Source organism: Mangifera indica, chromosome 3, assembly GCF_011075055.1.
Source record: "Mangifera indica cultivar Alphonso chromosome 3, CATAS_Mindica_2.1, whole genome shotgun sequence".
Classification (NCBI taxonomy): Eukaryota; Viridiplantae; Streptophyta; class Magnoliopsida; order Sapindales; family Anacardiaceae; genus Mangifera; species Mangifera indica.
Window position 1 is genome coordinate 16,588,984 of NC_058139.1, and position 20,027 is coordinate 16,609,010.

At 35.6% G+C, this 20,027-nt stretch overlaps 1 protein-coding gene across 4 annotated transcripts in view; it reads left to right on the forward strand.

Moving 5' to 3' along the window:
* LOC123210663 overlaps positions 1-20,027 on the forward strand; it is a 60,803-nt gene that overhangs the window by 21,461 nt on the left and 19,315 nt on the right. For all 4 annotated transcript variants that reach the window (XM_044629135.1, XM_044629137.1, XM_044629136.1 and 1 more), the window contains exons 33-40: positions 76-351; positions 587-1,258; positions 1,465-1,683; positions 16,978-17,081; positions 17,798-18,093; positions 18,284-18,368; positions 18,738-19,436; positions 19,561-19,879. In XM_044629135.1, the coding sequence (XP_044485070.1) occupies positions 76-351; positions 587-1,258; positions 1,465-1,683; positions 16,978-17,081; positions 17,798-18,093; positions 18,284-18,368; positions 18,738-19,436; positions 19,561-19,879 (2,670 nt within the window). The remainder of the gene's footprint in view (positions 1-75; positions 352-586; positions 1,259-1,464; positions 1,684-16,977; positions 17,082-17,797; positions 18,094-18,283; positions 18,369-18,737; positions 19,437-19,560; positions 19,880-20,027) is intronic.

The following is a 20,027-nucleotide window of genomic DNA, read 5'->3' on the forward strand; positions in this document are numbered from 1 at the left end:
TCTTAATCTTTGTTATAATTTATGAGGGTTAGAAAGATTTGGTTCACTTGATTTTTCGGCCTTTCTTTTGGGCAGGTGGGTTCCTTGCATGTTGTGATGTCTGACAAAGAATATCATGTTATTTTAAATTGTACTTCTATGAATTTAAATGAAGCACCCAATCTCCCTGCAAGTTTTCGTGGCAGCAAATCTGATTCCAATGAAACAATGCGCATGTTGGTCGACAAGGTCAATTTGAATAGTCAGATTCTACTGTCCCATAGTGTTACCGTTTTAGCAGTTGAAGTTGAATACGCCCTCTTGGAGCTGTGCACTGGCATTATTGAGGAGTCACCTTTAGCTCATGTTGCAGTGAGTATCTTTGTTTGTTGTAGCTCTGTTATTTGCTTTTGGTCAATTTTACGAATTAAATTAGGACTAATTAGTTTAGTTTTTGGGCAATGTTACATATTTAAATCACTGGTATTTAGCTAATATAGTTTGCTGTTTGTCTCAATTATTCCTTTTTCTTCTTAAATGAGAATGAGGCTATTTATTTAAAATGTTATGTGGCTTGACTTTTGTTCTTATCTCTTTACTCTTTCAGTTGGAAGGATTTTGGGTGTCATATCGGATGACTTCATCATCTGAGAGAGATCTCTATGTTACAATTCCTAAGTTTTCAATCATGGACATTCGCCCTGGTACAAAACCTGAAATGCGTCTGATGCTTGGATCATCCACTGATGCTTCCAAACAACCTTCTAGTGGAAAAGCACCTTTCTTAAATGAGAGAAGTTTCAAGGCACCGACTTCTGAAGTTGGCATGGACATAGATGTACCTGTTTCAACAATGTTGTTGATGGACTATAGATGTCGAGCATCCTCTCAGTCATATGTGGTTCGGGTTCAGCAACCTCGTGTCTTGGTTGTTCCAGATTTCCTACTTGCCGTTGGTGAGTTTTTTGTACCAGCTTTGGGGACAATAACTGGAAGAGATGAAATAATGGATCCTAAGAATGATCCTATAAGTAGAAACCATAGCATAGTTCTCAATGGACCTGTTCACTTGCAGAGTGAAGATGTGGTGCATTTGTCTCCAAGTAGACAGTTAATTGCTGATGTTGTTGGTGTAGAGGAATATACTTATGATGGTTGTGGAAAGATTATTTGTTTAAGTGCAGAAAAACATTTGAAGGATTTCCTGTCAGCAAAATATCAACCAATTATAATAATTGGACGTGGCAAGAGATTGCGGTTTATTAATGTCAAAATTGAGGTACACATTCTTTCTTCTTTCAAAGTTTGTTCATATTATTTCTTGTTGTTGGCTCGTATCTCTATAATTTGTGTTTGTACAAATTCTTCGTCTGCACTTGTCTTCACCCATATATTCTAGATTTTTTAAAAAACAAAAATGCAACTATTTTGGTATTTTCTGGCTAACTGTTTGCATTTTTTATTTTTGATATTTTTCTCTATCAGAATGGTTTGCTTTTGAGGAACTATACATACTTGAGCAATGATAGCAGCTACTCGGTTGCAATAGAAGATGGTGTTGACATCTTGGTTTCAGATAATTTTTCAGTTGATGATGACAAGAAAAATGTAGATCACATGCCTGAATATTATGCTGCCTCTAATGTGTCTTCACATTCTCAAAGTGATTCAAAAGTGATCCAAAGTTTGACTTTCGAAGCCCAGGTAGGTGAACTCTCATGGATGGATATTATTTGTTACTAACCAAATATTTTTCATTAAAATCTTGAGTGCTGGGTTTCTTAGACCTCTCTTCAATTCTTTTAAAACTGTAAAAAATTGTATTTTTGCTTGTAATTTTTCTTATGGTCTTTAATATTAGTTTGATTTTGATAGTATTCCTTAGATAGTATTCATAAAAGTTGAATGTTAAATTAATTTTATTATTCTTAAGGAATAATCTTAGGTTCTATACAATTGATAGTAGAATATAAAATAGAAATTAGGAACTAACTTGATTGACTTTCCTATTGAAAAATAGAAAATAAAATAAAGGAATCTAAATTGAATAATAAAATTGCAAATGAATTCCTAAAAAAATAGTAACAATTTATGGTTTTCTAAATAAGTGGAAAAATTGCATTTCTTAACACTTCCCCTCAAGTTAGTGAGTGGATATCCTTCATTCCAAGCTTGCTCGTTAACTTTTTGAGAAACTGCACTAGACATCCATTTTGTGCAAATATTTGCAACTTGACCACTTGGTAGGCACAAATGGAGTACGTATTAGGCCACTGTTCAACCTTCTTTATAAAATGTCTATCAACTTCAATATGTTGTCCTGTCGTGTTGTACTGGATTATGGTCCTGCATAGCATGCATTATTATATGCTTCAAGTGACAATTCCTCTCTCTTCTTGAATAAAATTCAGTTAACTGCCTTGGGAAGTAGTTCCTAAGGATTAAGCATGAATTAACTTATAACGCTCACAATATAAGTTGTATTTAGTCTAGTATGTGATAAATAAAGGAGTTTTCTAACAAGTCTTTGGTAGGAGCTTTTATCTATTGTAGTATTATCTAAGACATCTCCAAGTTGAAGATTAGGCTCTATGGGTGTATCAATTGTCTTGCTTCCAAGCTTCCTAGTTTCGGTCAATAGATCTAAGACATATATATATATGTTGGGATGCAAAAATCCTTTGTTGAGAATGTGTAACTTCAATTCCTAAAAATACTTCAGTATCCCTAATTTCTTTATTTCAAACTCTTTCACTAAACACTTCTTCAACTGTTATATTTTGTATACATCATTGCCCGTCATTATAATATAATCCAAATACACTAATAATGTTGTTACTCTCTTTGAACTGGAGTGTTTCACAAATAGGGTATGATCACCCTGACTTTATCTATATCCCACACAAAACATGACTTTGGTAAATCTCCCAAACAAAACTTTGGGAGATTTTTTCAGTCCATACAAGGTTTTTCTCAATCTTTACGCTTCATTCTTGTTTGTTTTTTACTTAAAACCTGATGGAACATCCACATAAATTTTCTCCTCCATATCATTATGTAAGAATGTATTTTTCATATCAAATTATCGTCGTTTTCAATCGAGATTGACAGCTATAACAATAACACTTGTACAATATTCATCTTAGCAACTGGAACAAATGTTTTAAGGTTATTTACTCTATATGCCTGAGTATACCCGTTTGCCACTAGTCTTGTTTTGTATCGTTCTGGTGAATCATCTAACTTATACTTCACAATGAATGGCTATTTGCACCTTACAAATTTTTTTCCTTCAACAATTTCACCAACTTTCATGTCTTGATTTCCACTAGAGTCTCCATCTCCACTGTCATGGCAATTTTCCAATTCTTGTCACCTAATGCCTCAGATAAAGTTTTGGGTATGGGTATTGTGTCTAGGTTAGTGAGGAGAGCTTTGTGGTTATGGGATAAGTATTTATAGGTCAGGAACAAATGTAAAGGATATTTGGTGTATGTTCTAATACATTTTATAATGGCAATAGGAACATCTAAATCATTTGGATCAAGAATTTCTATTTTATTAGATTTAAGAGTAGTGTTTACCTTAATAGTTTCATTTAAGAATGGTGTTTAATTTAATGGTACTAGCAAAAAATTGTTCGTTTTCAACAAATGTGACATCGATAGAAAAATAGAATTTTTTCGTTTGAGGGTGATAACACTTATAACCTATTTAAGTGGAAGGGCAACCAACAAACATGAATCTGAGGGCTCGTGGGTCAAGTTTGCTTCTGGTTTGATAAGGGCCATGTACGAAGGACACAACCAAATATTTTAGGGATCAAACCATTGGAAACCCTAAAGTAAGGACATAATTTTTTGAGAAGTTGTACTAAATTTGGGGAATCAAGCCTTTTCAAGGGCAATCTGTTTATAAGATGGGTGGTTGTCAAAACTGCTTCCTCCCAATATTGTTTTGGAACATTATTTTTAAATAAATGTGCTTTTGTAATAACTAGAAGATGTCCATTTTTCTTTTCAGCAACTTCATTTTGTTATGGTGTATTGACGCATGATGACTCATGAATTATACTCTTTTTCTGAAAATAAAAAATTAAAGACTGATTGAAGTAATCCTTTGCCATATCCGAACGAATTTTTTTACTTACAACATTGAATTACGTTTGAATCATATTGTAGAAGATTGGGAAAATTGAGCTTACTTTAGATATATGTTTCAAAAGATATGACCATGTTTCATAGGTATAATCGTCAATAAAGGAAACAATCTATTCAATCCTAGAAATATTAGGATTGGTGGAAGGTCCCTGAATGTCACTATGAACAATTGTAAAAGGATATAAGACTTGTTTTATTACTAATTGAGAATTGAACTTGCTTATGTTTTGCAAGTTCATAGACATCACAATGAAAAATCATTAACTAATCCTTTAAACAATAAAGGAAACATCATTTTGAAAATACTAAAGGAAAGATGACCAAAATGAAGGTAAAGAAGCCAAATTTTGTCTTTATTGGATTTGGATGGCTCAACATGAAATGATAAAGCTAAAGTAATCGTTGGATTAACCTTAACAATTTTGGGAGAATTTTTGTGTGATATTATTTCTTGAAAAATGACAAGAGTATACAACAAATATATATACACAACTAATTACAAATTACGAAACTAAGAAACTAGTCAACCACTATGTAGAAATAAACAAATTCATATAAATTAGGAGTATACAAACTATTAAATCTCCTAAATAGACTCTAATCATACTACTAATATATGGGCTACCAAATTTCTTAAATATACTCTAATCATACAATTGTAAATAGTTCAACATTCTACCTTAAGTTGATGAATAGGTGTTTTCTGTTCCCAGCTTGTGAACTATCATTTGAAATACTATAGTAGGTAATCTATTTGTTAGCACATCAGCTAGCTGTCCTCCAATAGACACAAACGGAGAGCAAATTAATCCATTATCTAACTTCTCTTTTATGAAGTGTCTATCAACCTCAATATGTTTGGTGTGATCATGTTGTATAAAGATTATGTGCTGTATTGATAGCAAACTTGTTATTTCAATAAGGTTTCATTGGTGCTTCCCACTTGATTCTCAAATCAGGATTGTTTTTAGCACAATAATTCACAAATTCCAAGTGTCATAGACCTAAATTCAACTTTTGCACTTGACCTAGCCACAACATTTTGTTTTTTATTTCTCTAAGTTACTAAATTCCCACCCAAGTACATGCAATAACCTAATGTGAATATCCTGTCCACCACAGATCCAGTATAATCTAAATCAGTATAAGCTTCAAGGGCTAACTTTTCTCATTTCTTAAACAAAATACCCTTTCTTGGAGTTTCCTTCAAATACTGTAGGATCTGATATACAACATGGAGATAAATTCCTTTAGGATTATGCATAAATTGACTCATTACACTGACATAGGCTATGTTAGATCTAGTGTGAGAGAAGTAAATCAACTTTTTGACAAGCCTTTGATAAGCATCCCTGTTTATTGGCGTACCTTCTAATGCTTCTCCAAGTCTATGATTCTGCTCTATTAGTGCCTCAATTGTCTTGTACCCTAGTTTGCTTGTCTCCCTTAACAAGTCCAACACATATTTTTGTTATGAAATAAAAATTCCATGCAATCTTCCAAGATCCTTAATTTCAAATTCTTTCTTAAGACACTTTTTCAAGATCTCTTTTCCTTTTATATCATTTCCAGTCACAATTTTGTTCATCCAAATACACAAGTAATATTGTCACTTTCCCTAAACTAGATTGTTTAACAAATAAGGTATGATCACATTGTCTTTGCTTCTATCCACTATAGCAAACATAACTTTGGTAAACCTTATAAATTAGGCCCATGGTGGCTGTTTCAAACCCTATGGAGTTTTCTTCAATTTATACACCTTATTTCCTAACTATAAGTTGAAGCTAGGAGGAATCTCCATATATATATATATATATTCTACACGTTCATCTGGTAAGAAGACATGTCAAGATTTGATTGCCAATGACAACAACACTTGAATTGTATTCACTTTGGCAACTAGAGCAAATGTCTCAAGGTAGTCAATCCTATAGGTCTGCGTATAAGCCCTTACTGCTAACCTCGCCTTGTACCTTTCAAGTGATCCATTAGCTTGTCCACTAGAGTTGACATTAGCTTGCCGACCAGAGTTGACATTCCTTTTTCCTTTCCTCCTTTTCATATACATTTGGGCTCTAACATTGCCCCACCCATCTACAAACACCTTGTCCTCAAGGTGGAACTAAGGGAAGAGTTGCTTGAGAGTTTTATATGATTCCTGAGAGTTTTATATGGCTCCAAAGAGTTTTTGCAATTTTGAAAGATGTGCCCATTTGATCATAATTTTTAAGTCACCCCTTGGGAAATATCAATAGTCTAATTCCCTTTTCGGTGGTACTCCTAATCCAACCTCTTCCTTCAAGCTTGTAAGCTAATCACCCAGTTCATAGGAAGATTCATCAATAAGCAGCTTAATTTTTCCTATATTGTAACGCATCAAGACTAATAATTCGTAGGAGGGTTTTGAAGTAAACCAACAACACTTGTAGGAGGGTTAACAAATAATTCGTAGGGCTGATGATTTTTGCACTTTTGAGTGGAGTAATGAGCACTTGAAACTTTCCAACCATACAATATGGACACAGGATCTTCAACAATCATTAGATAGTAACCAATTTCATTTCATGTATATCTTTTACTCTTCATTGCTAACAATAGCTCAAACCCTTGTGCAAAATTCAATGACCAAAAGCAACAATTCCAAACTGTAGTGGATGTTATGACATTTAAAAGATGATCACATTCTTTGAATTCTTTCAAAATCATCCATGCTTTCTTCCATCGATTTGCCTCAAAAATCCCATTTATAAGAATATTATGCATAATTAGTTGGAAAACAAATCCATACCTCTACAAATTTTTGAACATCATGACATTTTTTGTATGGCTATTTTTGTAAATTCTGTTATCATAAATTAGTTATAGTCGCTTAAAGCTTTTCATGAATTAGATTCAAGGAATGTGCTGAGAAGCACTTTTGGACGTTACCAACCGTTCTCTCTAAAGCTGAAGTGAACATATATAGATGAAATATACACTGTTGCCTTGACTGTCCCTATGCCTCCTTGGGCAATGGTAGCTATTGATGCTGTTGATTCACCAGTTTGCAAAACCACATAAGCCTCATAATAAACTGATTTGTGATCCAACCTTCGCATGGTTACTGCTACTTGAGCAGTCATCAGAAACAACCAATGCATTTTTGTTATTCAACCACACCAATTCACATTCCCCTTCAAACCTCATTATCGGTGCGCTCATATTAGCTTCCTTGGGCAAATCTGGTTCAACTAAAATTAGAACATCCCCTCTAAGATCCCAAAGTTGGCGGCCTATAGTAATTTGGTCCTTTAGTGATGTATCTCTCCAAGCACATAAGAGGCAATCACAAGGTCGTGTTCCTTCTTAGACATTTTGATATCTTTTGTTAGTGCTTGAATCCTACTGTAACTATGAATAAGGGGTAAATTCTTCAAGCCTTGTTTGAGGCTCTAACTTGCATGTTGCATGGATTGATATGGTTAAACTATATTCACTTTTTCCAAAGATCTAGGCCAAACTTTTTGCAATGCTTAGAATGTGGAACCAGTACTAGTACCAAAACCCAATACTTTTGCAAGCGAGAAACTTGGTAACCTCCTTCGTACCTTAGAAAGAACTTTATAACAAATAGAGTAAATGACATGCATTCTAGAAGCAACATAAGCAATACTCTCATCATCCCTATATTTAAGACCAAAGTCTCCACAAGTGTTCTTGATCTTCCAACGCTTGGATGTTTCCATAGATTTCAAAGGGTCTTCAAAAAGTTCCTTTGCAATGGACTCTATTAGCATAAAATTCACATTCTTAATTTTGCTAAGTGATTCTGAAAACCTTAACACTTTTCTCTTCATGTGTGGCTCTTCTTGCTCTCAGAGGCCTCTTTTGATTTTTGTGGCTAAGATGGATGGGGACAATAAGGCAGTGCTCCGGTTATTTTGCAGTGAAGCGGAGGGTCTCCAGTGTGAATTAGATTACCCATTTTTTTTGGTTATTGGTGGTGGAAATCCGAGTCAAAGAGAGCCAAGGTTTTAATGAAGCTCTTTGGTGTGACGCCTTCTTCTCTCTAGGTTGATGTTGTAGATGGCATTGGTTTGTTGGTGGTTGTATTTAATTGTAAAGGGCTTTGACTTAATGAGATGGTTCTAGGTTGGTTAAATGGGTTTGTATTTGATTGGGTTTGGGTGAGTTATTTAGATGGCTTGAGATTTGGGCTCGAGTCGTATAATTTGATTAGGCTAGTAGGATAATCAATGATAAAAAAAATTGGGTTTGGTATTGAGCAAGTATTGGGTTTGATTTATGGAAACTAAAGTTTGACTTTAATTGAAATTGGTTTGGGTTTAAATTATATAATATGTTTTTTGGGTCAGGTTGGGCTTTGGGTTTGGTGGAAATTGGATAAACCTATTTTCATTAACTTCTTCTTTTGTCTCCTTCAACCTTTAGCCTCCTTTTTTTTCTTCTGCAATCTTTCATCTTCTTTTTGTGTGAACTACACATCCTCCATTTTTGGTCCATTTCTTGTTGGATTTTGTCAATATTTTGCCAGATTTTTAAATTTGAACACATGATTTTACTGATTTACTCTTTTTGTTGCTATAATCTTCTATCTCTGTTAGTTCAACTTTCTTTTCCTTTGCTTCTTCGTCAAACTCGATTAGGATACCCTCCCCATGCATATTCTCTTCCTTCACCACCAAGGCAGCCCATAACTTGCATTTAAAATCATGGTTCAAGTCCTTATTTCCTTCACAGTGGATATAAACTCCGTTCTCCCATCTTTCTCAAATTTCACATTGTGTTAGTCATCAAACGACCCTCAATTGTCCTTCATCGTTCGTGATGAGGTTAGTCTATCAATTTGCAGAATCGAATGCTCTGATACTTCATTAATAGGTCCCTGGAGATGAGATGAAGTTTCCCTGTTGTAGACCTAAGTTTTCTAGATGAAGCTCCTGCTCCTTCACCAGCAAAGTGACGTGCGCAATACTAGAAGCTGTGAATAAAAGTTAAGTGGTTTGAACAGTTGTTTTGGTAGTATGTATTGTATTCTACAATCACAATGCAACTGTAGAATGCAAATGTTATTGAGGAAATATTAATATTAATAAAAAACTTTTGCAACAAAATTCTGTTTTATGATATTACTAACATAAAATAGTAGATTCAAGATACCAAAATACAAAACGTAAACCCAGTACAGTTAACAACCCATAAACATAGCAAAACATAAGAATACTCCAACAAATCTCTATCCAGCATTCGAGAAGTTAGGGCTCTTCTAACTTCTTCATTTCTTCTTCTCTGCCTCTATTCCACTCTCCAGACCCTTTTTCTCCTCATGCTCCCTGCAATTGTCTTCCTAACCATGTCGTGCCACCTCAGCATAGCTTATCTCTGTAGTTCCTTTCTTCTATTGCCTGTCTCGATTTGTTTGTTGTTGGTTTGTTGTATGTCCCACCGTTGGAAGGGTGCCATTTGTCCTTTCCACAACTTGTCCACCAGAGTTGGCATTAGCTTGTTGACTAGAGTTGACATTCCTTTTTCCTCTCCTTTTCACATACACTGAAGCTCTAACACTTGCACAAGTAATTTCTCTTACTGAAGATAGGGATCAATGAAATAGTTTTCTTTCTAAACAAAGGTGACATCTGCAAAAATATAAAATTTTTTAGTGAGACAATAATAACACTTGTACCGTTTTTTGGTAGAAGAATACTCCACAAAAACACATCAAAGGTTTTTTGGGTCTAATTTACTCCTATTTTGAGAATGGATGTAGACAAAGGCGACACAACCAAAGACTTTTGGGAGCAAGATTATTTGAATTGTTGAAATTTCGAAAAAATGTAGACAAGACTTCCATGGGACTTTTAAAGCCTAACACAGAGGATGGAAATCTATTTATTATTTGTGAAATAGTTAAAACAATCTCTCCCTAATAACTTTTAGGAACATTTTTTTGATAAAGAAAGGCTATTGTGATTACTATTAAATGACCATTTTTCCTTTCCGCTACCCCTATTTATTGGAGGGTGTTAACAAAAGATGATTCATGGATTATGCCCTCAATTTGAAAAGGAAGACAAAAATTGATTAAAGTAATCTCATGCATTATCTAATCGAAACCTTTTTATTCTAACCTCAAATTGATTTTTAACCATGTTAAAAAAGGAAGGAAAACCAATACTCACATCTGATTTGTTTTTAGGAGATAAATCCATGTCACACGAGTACAATCATCAATAATTGAATCAAACCACTGAGCCCCATTAGATTGAGGTTGTTCTTGAGAATTGCCTTGACCATTAGATTATGTTTGAGGCACATGAGCCTATCTCCTGCCATAACCTCTTGAAATAATTTGCATGCACTATGACAGTTGGAGTACCTTGTATTGTGCCCAACATCTTTGTTTTGATCTCATAAATTTGTGCAACATCATTTACCTTTGAATAAGTTTCACGAACGCAACCCTAGGTTTCCTTGGTTGTGTCAAAAATCATACATATGTTGTTGATCTTTGAAGCCATATTGTTCCACAACCAGGACATCACTATTGAATCCTCTTTATCCCATGCTTGGAATTTAGGGTCCTTCAAATTTGTTCTAGTCCCATTCACGCCTTCCTTTCAAGAAAGTATGAATCAGTTGACACCGTTTAGATAATTTTTACCACTCAAGCGATAGACAACCTAGATGTTTAGCAAATCACCCATAGAATGATCGAGTGTTTTTTCTGTTATGTTTCAGAGACAATTGTGATGTCAGTAGTTTTTTATATATCCTATTTGAAGAGAATACAAAGGAAGGAATATCAAAAAAAAAAAAAAGAAAAAGAAAATTTTGATTGATTTCTAGGGCAACATAGACCAATCGGAAAGAAAAAAGGGGGAATCCCAAAGAGCCTAAGGTTCTTATACAATGACAACTTTGGGAGAATTTTTTTATGATATTATTTCTTGAAAAATGACAAGAGTTTATAGCTAATATGTATACACAGTTGATTGCAAACTGGGAAACTAAGAAAGTATTCAACTGCTCTAATATAAGAATAAATGGATTCCTATAAATTAGAAATATAAAGGCTACCAAATCTCATAAGTATACTCTAATCATACAACTAATATACAAGCTACATAGTTCAACAAACCTGCCCACTGGTTTCTTCAAGGTTGTAAAGTCCATCTCTCTCTCTAGCATGCCCTCATAATTTATAATCCTAGGTTATATAGTGTTGAGTTATAAATGAGCTGTAAATAGATTAGGAAGTAATGAGCTATAAATAGATTAGAAAGTTTAATTTGAAATCCCTTAAATAGAGGGATTAAGTTAGATTAGGAAGTTTAGTTTAAAATCCCTTGAATAGAGGGATTAGACAATTTTCCAAATTTAGGAGTGATTTAGTTTTCTATTTTTCTCTCGTAATCTACTATATAATACTGTGTAATATCAATTCAAAAATCAGAAGAAAAAATTCAAAATTCTTTTTATCTCATATTTCATTACATGGTATCAGAGCTCTAGGGTTTTTTTGAGATTTTCTCTTTTTCTTCTTCAAGCAGCCTTCATTGTTGTTATTCCTCCTAATTTTTCTTCTCTAATTCTTGTTTGGGCAGCCTTAATTGTTGTGAATTTTTTTCACCATGTTAACCTCCGAAATCATTGTCTCTAGCAAGTCTAACCCATCCGAAGGATCTAATTATGTTCAGAAAATTGGAGATTTATTGAATATTCGGGCCTCCTATAGGCTCAATGGGAAGAACTATCTCAAATGGTTTCAATTTGTCCACACATACCTAAAGGGCAAAGGAAGACTTAACCATCTTCTTGGAATAGGGCCAGCAAAGGATGACTCAACGTTTGAAGCATGGGATAAGGAGGATTCCATGATTATGTCCTGGCTATGGGATTCCATGGATCCAATGATTAGTGACACATGTATGTTTTTTACTACAGCAAAGGAGATTTGGGACTTCATTCGCCGCACATATTCGAAGGCTCGTGATGCTGCTCAAGTGTACGATATCAAGGTCAAAACTACAACTATTAAGCAAGGAGACAAATTTGTTACAGAGTATGCAAACCTACTACAAAATCTGTGGCAAGAACTCGATCATTACCGAGTTTTCGAAATGAAATGCCCTGAGGATGCTGCCATCTTGAAGAGCTTCATTGAAAAATACCATGTCTATGATTTTTTGGCTGGATTGAATCCTGAATTTGATCAAATCAGGTTACAAATCCTTGGCAAGGAGGACACGTCATCTCTTGAAGAGACAATTTCATTGATTCGAGTAGAAGAAAGCCGAAGGAGTGTTATGCTTGAACCACAAACTATGGAAGGGTCAACTCTAGTAGCAAAAACAGATCATCAGGAGAAAGGAAAAAGTAATCTGCCTAAATACCCGGGGAGAGAAAACCAATAGAAGGAGAACAAGGACAATCTCTGGTGCACCCATTGCTAGGGCTGGATTCGAGCCGAGCCAGCTTGAGCTCGAGCTCGGCTCGGCTTGATTCAAGCCCGAAACGAGCCAGGCTCTGCTCGGCTCGATCGAGCTCGAGCTGGCTCGGGTTGGCTCGGTAATTTTTTTTTTAAATTTTTTATACAAAACGACGTCGTTTTGATCCATATATATACAAAATGGTGCCGTTTTGATATGAAAAACGAGCCGAGCCGAGCCGAACTCAAGCCGGCCATAAAAAAACCGAGCCGAGCCGAGCCCGAGTTGGCTGCGAGCCGAGCTCGGCTCGGCTCGAATCCAGCCCTACCCATTGCAAGAAACCAGGGTACACAAAAGAGAAATGTTGGAAGTTGAATGGTAAGCCACCAAGTCGAGAGTGGGGAAACCGTGGGGGGCAGCAGAGGCCTTAAGCACACATGGTAGAGCAGCCAAAAACTGAAGAAAATTCTACAACAGGGGGGTTCATCAGTGAAGAAATTGAGAAGCTAAGAAGTTTGTTGGGGTCTCTTGGGAGCCTTTCTGGAGCTTGTTCTTTGGCTCTTTCAGATAAACCTTCGTTTCCGCTTTGCATGAATGTCTTAGATAAATTTTATACCAACTCTTGGATAATAGACTCTGGTGTCATAGACCATATGACCCCCACATCTCAACTCTACCACACCTATACCCCATGCCCAAGTAATAGAAAAATTGTAGTGGCCAATGGTTCTTTAACTACTGTTGTAGGGTTCGGAGATATACATATCACACCTACCCTTATCCTTAAAGATGTCCTCCAAGTACCAAAACTGTTGACCAGCCTTGTTTCCGTTCAAAAGCTTACCTATGATCTTAAATGTTATGTTATTTTTTTCCCTTCTTATTATGTTTTTCAGGATCAGGGCTCGGGGAGGAGGATTGGACTTGCTAAGGAAAGAAGCGGCCTTTACTACCTTGAATCATCTCAAATGGGTAGGAGTAATTTGTTTTTGTCTTTTCTTAGTTTCTCGAATAAAGATACCGTTTGGTTGTATCACCTATGCCTAGGTCATCCATCTTTTAGGGTTTTAAAAGTCATGTTTCCTCATTTGTTCCAAGGATTAGATATCTCTGAGTTTCATTGTGACATTTGTGAATTGGCAAAACACACTCGTGTATCTTTTCCTATTAGTAGTAAAAGAAGTTCTCATCCTTTCTATTTGATTCATAGTGACATATGGGGTCCTTCTACTATACCTAATGTTTCTGGAGCTCGTTGGTTTGTACCCTTAATTGATGATTACACTCGGGTTACATGGCTTTTTCTTCTTAAACAAAAATCTGATGTTAGCATTGTTATATCTAATTTTCACTCAATGGTTCAAAACCAATTTGGGGTTGAAATAAAAAGCTTTAGAACAGACAATGCTAGAGACTACTTCAACTAGATTTTGTCACCCTACTTTCGTTCACAAGGCATTATCCATGATTCATCATGTGTTTAACACGCCTCAACAAAATGGGGTAGCTGAAATGAAAAATGGGTAATTATTTAATACCACCCGAGCTTTACTCTTTCAAGGAAATGTTCCTAAGTCCTATTGGGGAGAGGTTGTTCTTACTGCCACATACATGATAAATAAACTTCCCTCACGTGTGTTAGACAACAAAAGTCCTATAGAGATCCTTAATAGTTTCTATCCTCACTTTGGAACCTCTAATGGCCTCACACCTAGGGTATTTGGGTGCACTGCCTTTGTTCATGTCCACGACTAACATAGAGGCAAACTAGACCCTCGAGCCATCAAATGTGTCTTCCTTGGTTACTCATCCACTAAAAAGGGATACAAGTGTTACAATCCTTCATCCAGAAAATTTTACATCTCTGTAGATGTCACTTTCACAAAAAATACACCTTTTTTCTCTAAGTCCTTTCTTCAGGGGGAGATTTCAATGATAGATGACGATACTTGTGAGTCATTTGAACCTCTTAAAGTCGTTGACCTTTCTCATGTTCCAACCAGTGTTGTTGAACCTGAGTCCTCTAGGCCAATCACATCTGAGTTACCCAATTCTGTCACTAAACCCAAGTCATCTCTTGTCCCAACCAGTGTCCCTCACAATTTTCCAAGGTTTTCTTAGGTGTATTCAAGGAGAAAGGTTGTTCCAGAACTGACACAGGTTCAAGAATCCAACTCAGACTCTGGGAATGAAATCATGGTAAAATTTAACCCACCTTTACACACAATCTATTGAAACATCTACTGACCTAACAGATGACCTAAACCTTCCCATTGCTATTAGAAAAGGTACTAGAGAGTGCACTAAACGACCACTTTATCCACTATCTCACTATGTCTCTCTTAAGCGCCTGACACAAGCCCACAAAAAGTTCATTGTAAGCTTAAATGCCATATCTATCTCTAGCACTGTTTCTAAGGCATTGTCAAAAAGGGAATGGAAGGATGCTATGAGAGAGGAGATGAGTGCATTAGAAAAGAATAAAACATGGGAGATTGTTGATAAACCAAAAGGGAAAAACGTTGTTGATTGTAAGTGGATTTTCACACTAAAATACAAGGCTAATGGATCACTTGAGAGATATAAAGCACGATTAGTGGCCAAAGGGTACACTCAGACTTATGGTGTTGATTATCAGGAGACTTTTGCTCCAGTTGCAAAAATGAATACTATGAGAATTTTGTTATCATTGGCTGCCCACTTCAATTGGCAACTCCTACAGTATGACATTAAGAATGCATTTCTCCATGGTAACTTAGATGAAGAAATCTACATGAACATCCCACCAGGATTTGAGAGGGACACAGGTAACAAGGTGTGCAAGCTAAGAAAGACCCTTTATGGATTAAAACAATCTCCTAGAGCATGGTTTGGGAGATTTGCAAAAGTCATGAAGGATTCTAGTTTATGTGGATGACATCATAGTAACTGGGAATCATGAGAAAGAGAAGCATGAATTGAAACAGAGACTAGTAAGAGAGTTTGAGATAAAAGAATTAGCGAAACTAAAATACTTCCTCAGTATTGAGGTGGCATATTTCACACAAGGGATCTTCATATCTCAGCAAAAGTATATGATTGATTTATTAACAGAAACAAAGAATATTGGGTGTAAGCCAGTCTCTACCCTAATGGATCCCAACCATAAGTTGGGAGAAGCTAAAGAAGAACCAGCTGTTGATAAAAAAAATGTACTAGAGGTTGGTCCGTAAACTCATATACCTTGCTCACACTCAACCAGACATAACATACTCGGTGAGTGTGATTAGTCAATTCATGCATGATCCAAGAGAACCTCATCTTCAAACTGCTTACAGGGTGTTGCATTACTTGAAAAGCAATCCAGGGAAAGGAATCTTGTTCAAGAAGAACGATACTTTTGCTTTAGAAGCTTACACTGACGCTGACTATATAGGTTCTTTAGTAGATAGAAAATGAACTACAAGGTATTATACTTTCCTTGGAGGTAATCTGGTAAGTTGGAGGAGTAAGAAGCAAACTGTGATGGCAAGATCATCTACAGAATCAGAATTCAAGGCTATTGCTCAAGGATTGTGTGAACTGCTCCGGCTGAAGATTATCCTCGATGATTTGAGAGTCAAATGGGAAGGTCCTATGAAACTCTATTGTGACAACAAGTCAGCTATCAATATTGCTCATAATCGTATACAACATGATAGGACAAAGCATATTGAAATTGATAGACATTTCATTAAAGAGAATTGGAGGAAGGATTAGTGTGTATGTCCTATGTTCCATCAGAATGTCAATTAACTGATGTTCTAATAAAAGGGTTGAACAGTTCGAGATTCCATGATCTTGTATTTAAGTTGGGAATGGAAGACATATATTCCTCGGCTTATGGGGGAGTGTTGAGTTGTAAATGAGCTGTAAATAGATTAGGAAGTAATGAGCTATAAATAGATTAGGAAGTTTAATTTGAAATCCCTTAAATGGAGGGATTAAGTTAGATTAGGAAGTTTAATTTAAAATCCCTTGAATAGAGGGATTAGACAATTTTCTAGATTTAGGAGTGATTTAGTTTCCTATTTTTCTCTTGTAATCTACTATATAATACTGTGTAATATCAATTCAAAAATCATAAGAAAAAATTCAGAATTCTTTTTATCTCATATTTCATTACATATAGAATTGATAATAGAATATAGAATGGAAACTAGGAACTAATTTGGTTGATTTTCCTATTAAAAACTAGGAAACAAATTGCAGGAATCAAAACTGAATAATAAAATTGCAAATAAATCCCTAACAAAATAGTAACAATCTTCTGTTTCCTAAATAAGAGAAAAAATTGTATTTCTCAACAAGTGTATCGATAGCTTTTGTGATTCTCAGTTTAATTGTTTGAATGATTATATGATTCAAATTTAATTTTTCTCCTTTAGGTGGTTTCTCCCGAATTAGTTTTCTATGATGGTACAAAGTCTTCTTTGGATGATTCCTTGTACAGTGAAAAGCTTCTATGTGCTAAAATGGATCTGAGCTTCAGGTAAGACTGGCTACTTTATCTTGCTGCATTTTGATCAACTTCTAGATTCTGCTTTCTTGTTCTCTTTTATGAGTTTTTTGCACTTAGAATTTATGTTTTTTCTTTGTAAAGTTAATATATCATCTATTACTAATTCTTTTTGTTTTTGGGTACACATATTTGATCTTTTGTTTTCGTTGTACCATCATATAAAGTTATTCTTGCGAAAGGATCTTTTCAATGAAAATAGAAAATTATTTGTGGAAACTGGGTTCTATGATCAGTTCTCATCATACACTTCCGCCTAGAATTGGAAAACATAAGACTATATTACTAAGACACCTTAAATTGTGCATTATCAATTCTATGCTTTAAGTTCTCTTGTTCAAATATAATTTTCTCGTTCTTTTTTCCAATCTTATTCATAAAATGGTTAAGTGGCATATGTTAGTTTTGAGATGCTTATTTTAAGAACTACACAGTTTCTAAAGAATTCTTTTTCCATGTTGTGTGTGTTGGGCTTGGGGGGCGGTGGGTGGCTTTATTTTTTTGTGGTGGATGCATTCATCCTGTTCTTTCTTCCATTCTGTCTGTTAATGCCTATGTTTTTTTCCCTCTTTCTTAGACAGACTTCAACTTTTCTAGGGTAAATGTTTATGTTTACATGCCTTCATTGTGATGATATGTAAGACTTTAAGATATTAAGTTAATAGTTTGTTTTTTTACCCTTGGAGCAGGTATGCATCAAAAGAAAATGATACCTGGATTCATGCTCTTTTGAAGGATTTGATCATTGAGGCTGGTTCTGGTCTGATCATTCTGGATCCAGTGGATATTTCTGGTGGATACACTTCTGGTAAAAAGAAAACGAATATGTCTTTGATGTCAACTGATGTATTTCTCCATCTTTCTTTGGGTGTCCTTTCTCTTCTACTTAATCTACATAGTCAGGTAGCCACAGCTCTACAATTTGGAAATATGGTTCCCTTGGCTTCATGTACCAACTTCAACCAGATCTGGATGTCTCCTAAAGGTCATTTGTCCCCTCAACCTTATTGGAATGATTTGATGATTTATCTTACTGCTTACAATGCTGCATTCTTGGAGTCACTACAGACTTTCATGTAGCCATGTTTGTTGTATAGCTGAGGAAATTGTCTGACTGAATCTCAACTAAGATCTTTTGTGTTGACTTGCCTAAGTTTGGCTGTGTATATGTGCAGAAAATGGGTCGAGTAACAATGTTACCATATGGAGGCCTGAAGCTCCATCAAATTATGTTATACTGGGAGATTGTGTGACATCAAGGTGAGATGAAGTATAGTTTATGTCCTTCCAACTTTGTTAACAGTCCTTACTAAAATTCTGTCCTTTCGTTGTAAAATGGTTCATTTCCTTTTGGTGTTTTATATTCACATAACTCTCTTTAGTTTGAGCTGATAGGATGACACGTAATCTTTCCTGGATGTTATTGTTAAACACTAGTTATTGTAATGGATGCATGGTTGCTATTTTACTTCCTTTAGTATTTTAATTGAGGCGCGGCATTTCTTTGGAGTCCTCTCTAGTTATTGTTTTTTTTCTCCGTTTATTTGGATTGTCGCTATGTAGTTCTGGTGTAAGTTAGAGAGATACGATGAGTTGATATATTTACTTGTATACTTGTAATGTCTTCAGGTCTATTCCTCCTTCACAGGCAGTAATGGCAGTCAGTAATACATATGGACGTGTTCGTAAACCAATTGGTTTTAATTTCATCGGCTTGCTCTCTCGTGTTCAAGGAATTGAAGGTCATTCTGATGTTAAATGTGACTGTTCACTTTGGATGCCCATTGCACCACCTGGTTACACTGCAATGGGCTGTGTAGCAAATGTTGGAGACCAACCACCCTCAAATCACATTGTGTATTGTCTACGTTCTGACCTTGTCACATCCACAACATTTTCAGAATGCATATTTAGTGCCCCATCAAATCCTGGATTCACATCTGGATTTAGCATCTGGCGCATGGACAATGTTCTTGGATCATTTTATGCACATTCTTCAATTGAATGCCCTTCCAAAGGCATTAGCTGTGACCTGAATCATGTTCTTCTTTGGAACTCAATTCAATCACATTTGCCTACTGAAGCATCTTCATCAAGTTTAACTGATGATCATGAGCATGGGCATCAGCAAACAAGTACTGATGGTGCAAACTCATCTGGTTGGGATGGTGTTAGGTCAATTTCAAAAGCAACTAGTTGTTACACATCAACCCCTCATTTTGAAAGAATCTGGTGGGACAAAGGTAGTGAGTTATGCAGGCCAGTCTCAATTTGGCGACCTATAACACGGTCTGGCTATGCTATGTTGGGGGATTGTGTAATTGAAGGGTTAGACTTTTTGTTTTTTACTGCTTTCACAACTTCTTATCAGTTGTTAGAATGAATCTTCTGTTTCATTACCTTCACACCTACATATTTATAAACTTGTGGTATTGTCTTTCTGCATTTTCAGCTTAGAACCGCCTAATCTGGGGATAATTTTTAAGTCTGGCAATCCTGAAATCTCTGCAAAGCCTGTGCAATTTACTAAAGTTGCCCATATTGTTGGAAGAGGCTTTGATGAAGCTTTTTTCTGGTATCCAGTTGCCCCTTCTGGTTATGCTTCTCTAGGATGTGTAGTCTCCAAAGCAGATCAGGCACCAAGTATTGATTTAGTTTGCTGCCCAAGGATTGATATCGTTAAGCAAGCTAATATCCTTGATGTGCCGATTTCTAGATCTTCAAGCTCTAAGGCATCTCAGTGTTGGAGCATTTGGAAAGTTGAAAATCAGGTCAATCTCAATATTTACAGAGTTCATAGTCTAAATTCACCAATTTGAGTTTGAGCTTTATATTGTTTTGTATGCTGTAAAGTTGCCAATATTTTGAATGTTCACTTGATTAGCCGAATGGTTATGTTAATTTGATCCTTTATGTCTA